The sequence below is a fragment of the Sparus aurata genome, chromosome 8 (assembly GCF_900880675.1).
Source record: "Sparus aurata chromosome 8, fSpaAur1.1, whole genome shotgun sequence".
Lineage (NCBI taxonomy): Eukaryota > Metazoa > Chordata > Actinopteri > Spariformes > Sparidae > Sparus > Sparus aurata.
Window position 1 is genome coordinate 23,541,352 of NC_044194.1, and position 7,090 is coordinate 23,548,441.

Here is a 7,090-nt window from a genome sequence, read left to right on the forward strand (position 1 = left end):
GCGGTGATGAAGATTCAACAAACGGCATCGTCTGCTGTTAGAATATTTCACCCACATTGGGCAACAAACACCAAAGAAGTATGTTTTCCTCAGGAGTCAAGCATTTGCAGCCAACCAACTTAAATACTTGTGCTTTCAGTATATTTTGATGCTAATGCTTTTGTACCTTTACTCTGCAAAAATGTAAATGCATGACTAGTATGTGGGTATTGGGTTCTACATTTTGGCATTGCTACTTTATCAGTACAAGGTCTGGGTAATTCCTCAACCACTGTAAATAAATAGTGAACAAATTAATACAGATGGAAAAAACAAAAAAAAAACAGAAACAAAGTTCATCACCAAGTTTTCATTGTTAGACCATGAGACCTCTCAGTTTCAGGTCACACAGCCAGCAGTGGTCCTCTCCTCCCCCGAGAGATGGAGAGCAGAGATGGATGAGTCAGACAGGAGGCTCCTCTCTGGCTTGTGATGGATGCTGCCGCCTCCAACTCTCAGGCCGCGGCGAGGAAACAAGGCGGCTGGATGGTGAGTAGGAGGGTGTAGGTCAGGGTTATATATAGAAAATAGATGAGCCCTTTGCCCCGCCTTATGTGTGATGCATGAGGAGTGTCTCTCCAGCTGCGTCCACTCAGGTGATGTCATCTGAAATGGACGATGGGCAAAGGGGCAGAGCAGCTGTCCCAGCACAGCAGCATCTCACCACCCACCGACCAGGTCAAAGCAAAGTCTACTCAAAGAAATTGAAGCCATTTAAAGGAACGATTCACACAAAAATCAAAATTCAGTCATTACCTCCCCACGTACATGCTGAAAGTCTGGGCAAGTGGGGGGGGGGCTCCATTCAGCTTTTATATAGTGAAACAATGAATTGAGATTGAACGTGAAACAGAACCCAACTGTACAACATCAGCTGCAGTTTACATGCCACATTGGGAAAGTCATTTTAAAATTTCATTTTGTCTCGCTCTCAATGAAAAAAATAAAGTGGCGCAATTAAAAACAGATGAGTCTGAAGGTGGAACGCCCCCATTGATCACACACAGATCTATAAACTAATTATCTCAGACTACAGAGTTGTTTTTTTTAAATGGAAAAGAAATAATCTGAACACATACAGAGTGAATTCTTGCTTTAAAAAGTCACAGCTGACCATCTAAAAATCATGAAATACAGTTGCAGTCATTCACTATTAAGATATGGCTGTGGCCAGTAAACTGATCTGTATAATGCACTTTTTGCCAAATTGAATAAAACAGAAAAGTTGGATACCAACACACCCTCGTTTCTAAATGGTTGGACAGGCTGTTCGCCAGTGACTCAAACACATCACCATTCCAAAATTATGACCATTGCAGCGAACAGGCATCCTGGACCTTGATCTTACAGTTTGGATGAGGCAACATTAGATTTAATCACAAAAACAAACCACATGAAGCAGGTTCCTCAGTGTATACAAGCTTTAATCTCAAGTTAACGTATATCATTTAGTTTTTCCCATCATAGCGGTCTCTCCTTCACTGTGATTGGTCCAACTGCGTTTTCCTCCTCCCACTGAGTACCTGCAACACAGAAATATGATGCCAGCCTCTTAATGTTAATTATACGAGCTCATCCTACCTTTTAAAACAACGGCAACGTTAATGATAAACACATTAATGCGTCACTAATTATAATCCTGTGATGTCTGAAATGTGCATCATGCTTTTGTTATTTTACGATTTAAGAGTTTGAATACTTTTTTTAAATGTTACACAAGATCTTTGTTCTTTCACTTCTGGGTTTCGAGTGCACATGCATACCCATTTCTGTTCTGAGACTCTGGTTTCCCGTTCCACAGTCTGTATCACAGCAGTTACAAGACTGATGGCTGCCACTGACCTCCCGCCACCTGCCGATCAAAGAGATTTAATAAAAAAGAAAAAAGCAAAGATTTCAGATTCCATTATCTCATCAGGAGAATTCATCAGGCACCTGTCCATTTGATATTCCCTGAGACTACTGCCAAGCAATTGGGTTGACAAATGTTTTTAAAATTTGGAAAAAAAACAAAAAAAAAAAACTTGTGTTTTTCTACCCACAATGTGTGAACCAATGAAAAGTGTGGAATAGAATATTGTTCTCCTTAATATCTATTCAATATAGAACATTTTACTTTATTTTTTTCAAATCAAGAACTCTATTAAGCTCCTTCAAAACAAAATAATTTAGCTCAAGTCCATGCTTTGTGGCAAAAAACACAATGTCATTTAAACCCAGTGAGAATGATTGTGGCGTTTGCAGCAGGAAGCATGATGGGATCTGTAGTGTTTGTGTCTCACCCATCAGAGAATGAACAGGCCTTGTTGGTGGCGTCAGTAGCTGCACTAGCTGCAGTGGCTTTTATGCTGCAGGTGATGTATATCTATAGAACACAAATTTCAGTTGGTTTAAAAAAAAAAAAGAAAAAAAGAAATACTGAAGCAGGAGTTCAGTTCGAGTCTCACCGAGCCAGTGTTATCCTGCTGGAACCTGAACGCCTCCACCTCAAACCGCAGTTTGTCGTCCTGGGACCGAGGCAGGAACTGAGAGCTGGAGCCAGTCAGCTGACTGTCAAACAGGCACCTGAACGCAACACAAAAGCATCAGATAAAACACAGCTCAGTCACCCGAACAAACTGGGCTTTTTACATTTCTGTGGACAGATGCATTCAAATTTGTATGCGTCAAATGTATCAGTTTGACATTTCTGCAATACATGTCATATCATGTTCACATTATTTGTATGTTAGTGGACATCCATGTCCACAGGTGGAGATAACACTTTGACTACCAGGTAAGAAGGCTACCAAGCCACAGTTAAGAGACTACGTTTGAACATTTGCGTGAGGAGACGTCATCTGCAGGCATGTTTGTGACGACAGAACCTTTTATTTTAGCCTAAAATCTGTTCTCTCTCCCCCCCCCTTTATAAGCCACCTCCAGTCCAGCAAACTGACCCCTTGTTTCCAAGGAAGGCGTATCGAGGGACGGTGTCAATGTTTGGGACCACGGTGGCCACACAGCTGTCCACCGTCACTCTGAGGGGGATGTGATGAAACTGTTTGACTGAAACCTCAAACTTCATCATGTCTCCCAGCAGGTACTCAGCAGCCGGACGAACAAACTGCCAATCATCTGAGAGACACAGGACAAAGATGTGCAGATTTGACAAGAAACATGAGGAGCAGGGTGTTGGTTATTGAAGAACTGTGACACGGATATTTACCACTGGGACAGTGAGAAAGTGACTTTTATCATTATGAAGTTGGACAGCTACCGGTCATGAGTGTGAGGGAGAAGTAGAGACTTTCCTCTGAAACCTGTCTGAGATTGAACGGATTCCAGGTCGGCGTCAACAGCTCGCTGCTCACATCATGCTTCCTGCAAAAGAAAAAACCCTTCAATACGTCACACTTTTCAAAAAAGGGTCAGACATCAAAATTACAGAAACTTGGAGATGTTCGCTGGAGGTGTATAAAATCTGACCTCTGGTAGTGACACTGGATGTTGACTGTGACGTCTCTGGTTCGGACGATTTGACTGTCCCCCAGAGGACTGGGAGTGTACATCAGTGTGAATGAGTAGATGAACGAGTCCTCATTCATCTGAAACACAGTTTACTGGAAACCTTAAGTTTCAGTCATAAATAATTCAATGTATTATACTTTAAATGGTAAAGCAGGGATGCCCAAACAGTTTCCCTTTGAGGGTCAAAACTGAAACTAAACAATGGGTCACTGAACCTGTTGTCTTTTAGTTTCAAAAATTGTGCTAGGGTCCAAATGTCCCTTTATTGACTGACTTGAGTCAACCAAGTGGTTACTGTAAACCCTCACCAGCAGCTGGCTGCCACATCCATGCAGCTCAGACTCAAACACCAGGACCTGAGTTTCGGCATCTTCCCCTGTGGCAGGACATCCTCCCAGTGTGACATCTGCAGCGTGGACAGGTTTGCCGATCCCCAGAAGGTCTTTCTTGGCCACTACTCGTACAGAGTTCACCCCGCAGAAGGCACTGACACTGTCGGGAGCTGCCAGAGCCTTCAGCTCAAAGTCTGGAGGGTACCGGGGCTCCTCCTCAGCTGGTGGAGCTGGATATCTCCAAGACAACGGCTCATTGAAAGACTGCTTCTCCTGCCTGACATCTGGGAGAGAGGAGTGATATCAGTTGGACTTGTTTCCCCCCCCCCCCCCCCCCCCCTTTAAATCGATTATGGAAGCTACAACACAAATTGAGTCTGAATGTTCATTCTTAAAAAAAAATAACTAAAAAAAATAAAATAAATAACTTTCTGCCGTTTGTTAATTAATACATTCAGCTTAAGTCATTTTCATTTCCAGTCAGAGTTTTTCCCCTCATTAAAGCCAAAATTTACTTTTTTAAAAGGGGGGACAGTGCTGAGCCCATTTTATTTTTGTGCAGCAATGTGAGGTGATGATTTACACTTCATAATGCACATTCCAGTTTAGAAGAAAAGAAAAACCAGTTCAGAGGTGATATGCACTACAATTATACAGCCATTTTAGTCACTATTATTTTGTGCGCTACTTTCAAATTAAGAGGTTTGCATCCAGTTATAAACGAGGGCATTTTTAAATTACATTTACTCTCAACCTGGATTATGATTATGCAAAAACAGAGGGACGATAATGATGTGCATGTACTGTAAATGTATTCAAAAGAAATTAGCTGACAGTTAAGACAAGTGCACTTAGACAGTTAATTAAATCAGTTCCTAATTGGCAGCCATTTTTATAATCACTGATGTCTTCATGTCAATAATTTTTATGATCCAGGTTCGTAATTATGAAAATCTGCCTGTTGCTGTCTCGTCATTTCAATAAAAAACAAAAACAAAAAAAACCCCCATCCAAATGATATTGAATTTGAACTATTTGTTGGTCACTTTGGGCTCCAAGTAATTGTGATAACATGTCTCATCACTTTCAGAACTTTTTCAACAAAGAATCAATGAATTTAATTTATTGCGATATTAAAATGTCCAGTTTTGGTAAAAAAAGAAAAAAAAAAAAAGAAAAAAAAAAAGAAGAGTTTAATACTACTTCTACCATACAGTCAGCTATCTTGAGATATTTTATAATAAAATATTAAATATCTCTGAAAGGACTCTCGCAGAGAGAGAGAGAGATTGTTCTGCCAATAACTGAAAGAACAACAGCTGAAAAAGAGTTTGATGAATGTTTGATGCTGAATTGCTGCTCAAAGAGAAACACTCACTTGATCCAATGCTGAAAGTCATACAACTTTAACAAATAACTTTTCAGCACTGGGACATTATTGTTGACACACAGTATTGAGCTTCAGTGTCATATTTCAAAACCATCAAAGCATTTTTATTCAAAGTCGAGGGTCAATTTGACGCATTATTTAAACAGCCCAGTGCATTTCATCAGATGATAAAAGAGTCACAGTTGTAGAGTTCCTGTGGTTACCTGCTGGTTCCTGGACTTCAGGCTGGCTTGGTTTCTGGTCTCCTAACGTTCTACTTGCAGGCTCGAAGTTCCAGTTTAGATCCTGAGCTGCTGTTAAAGCTCCACACAACAGACAGAACAAGATCCGGACAGACAGCTTCATGTTGATCAGTGTATTCTGTGCTTCCTCTGTTTGAGACAGACTCACCTGTGCAGCAGGTGGTTTTGTAGAGCTGAAGCTCTGCTCCGCCCACCGTCTGATTGACCTGATGGTTCTCCAGCTGGGGCTCGTTCAGCTGCACCGACCTGCTGAGACGCACTGGAGCCTCATTCAAGCACACACAACTTCATTGCAAATGATAGTTTCTGAGGATGGAAAATCTGTCAGGGTGAATTTTGGAGAAATGATTCTAAAATGTTACAGCAGAGAGGTAGAAAGTTTGTATTTGATAGAGCGATGTAGACATAAAACAACAAGACAGGCAGACAGTAGCTGAAAAAGCTGATATGAAAACTATAAATTATATTATTCACATGTATTTATTTGAACCTAGAAAATAACACATCAGCAGAAAAGTGGTCTTCCTGTTTTCAAAGATTCAAACAAATGAATGTGATTAAATGAGGCCTAAACTTCTTCTTCTTCTTCTTCTTCTTCTACTACCTCTTCTTCTTCTTCTTCTTAATTTTGCACACACATACAATTGCATTAACAAAAACTAAATGGCAACAAAATGCTCACACAATAAACAATAAAAAGCTAGCCACATCACTGACAATGATCTAAAAGAAATCAAACTCTGGACATAAATTAAACTCTTCTTCTGCTTCTTTATTAACTCACCAACACTGCTGATGCTTTAGTTTGGACCTCGAAGGAAGTCACAGCCACGTCTCCGCTGCTCACCACCATCATGAAACGCTCTCAGACAGGAGAGAGTCACATCAAAGCCGTGGCACCGAGGCTCCATCCAGACTTATCCTGGATCAGCTCGGCTGAGTATCTAAGACGGATTCCCCAGTTCACATCCAACACAGGATGGTCCAAATCTTATTTTTGCTTGTTTTGTGTTTATTTTCTCTCACTTTATTATCAATGATGCTAGAGGGCAGCACAGATTCACAGTCTTAATAAGTGTTATCCTGAATGTCTGCATTTTTATTCCATCTCACACATTCACAGTTCAGTGACCGTGTCTTGCTGGATAACACTTAGATATGTGAATGGAACAACTCAATCACCACTCAATAAATGCTGCTAAGTACGTTTGTGTCAAACCACAGATGAGTTAAAACTGAAACTTTTGTTTCAGTTGAATTTAGTATTTCTCTTCTGTCACAACACTGAGCTTATGCTCTAGTTAGGATTACGCGCAACAACCACTTGGTTAGGGTTAGGAAAACATCATGGCTATAAATACCTGTTTTGGACGGCCCAACACAGCTGTAAATGTCTCCAGTTCTCCTTAAAAGGCACCCAGTCTTGTCACTATATCCAGTGGTGGGGCTTGAAATCCGGTTAGCAGCCTTGTTGGCGTTAACAATACCACAACCTTCTCCTCAGCCTCTTCATGGGACAGGTGGCTAATAGGCATATAATGTGAACATGATATGCCACTCTCAGTACACATGTCAAC

At 40.9% G+C, this 7,090-nt stretch overlaps 1 protein-coding gene across 1 annotated transcript; it reads right to left on the reverse strand.

Moving 5' to 3' along the window:
* Positions 1-1,442: 1,442 nt before the first annotated feature.
* Positions 1,443-5,661, reverse strand: LOC115586102 (zona pellucida sperm-binding protein 3-like). Its single transcript, XM_030424876.1, has 9 exons — positions 5,475-5,661; positions 3,858-4,165; positions 3,508-3,626; positions 3,299-3,402; positions 2,979-3,156; positions 2,487-2,604; positions 2,322-2,404; positions 1,803-1,891; positions 1,443-1,562 (listed from the first exon to the last, which is right to left on the reverse strand). Exons 1-9 carry the CDS (start codon positions 5,614-5,616, stop codon positions 1,501-1,503), a joined length of 1,203 nt encoding a protein of 400 aa, XP_030280736.1. The 5' UTR covers positions 5,617-5,661; the 3' UTR covers positions 1,443-1,500.
* Positions 5,662-7,090: the final 1,429 nt, after the last annotated feature.

Excerpts from the sequence above, each read along its gene's own strand:
- LOC115586102 (XM_030424876.1), bottom strand. The coding sequence starts at position 5,616 with ATGAAGCTGTCTGTCCGGATCTTGTTCTGTCTGTTGTGTGGAGCTTTA. Across the intron at positions 4,166-5,474 it reads TGAAGTCCAGGAACCAGCAG|ATGTCAGGCAGGAGAAGCAG; the intron begins GTAACCACAGGA and ends CCTCTCTCCCAG. Across the intron at positions 2,605-2,978 it reads GCCTTCCTTGGAAACAAGGG|GTGCCTGTTTGACAGTCAGC; the intron begins GTCAGTTTGCTG and ends TGTTGCGTTCAG.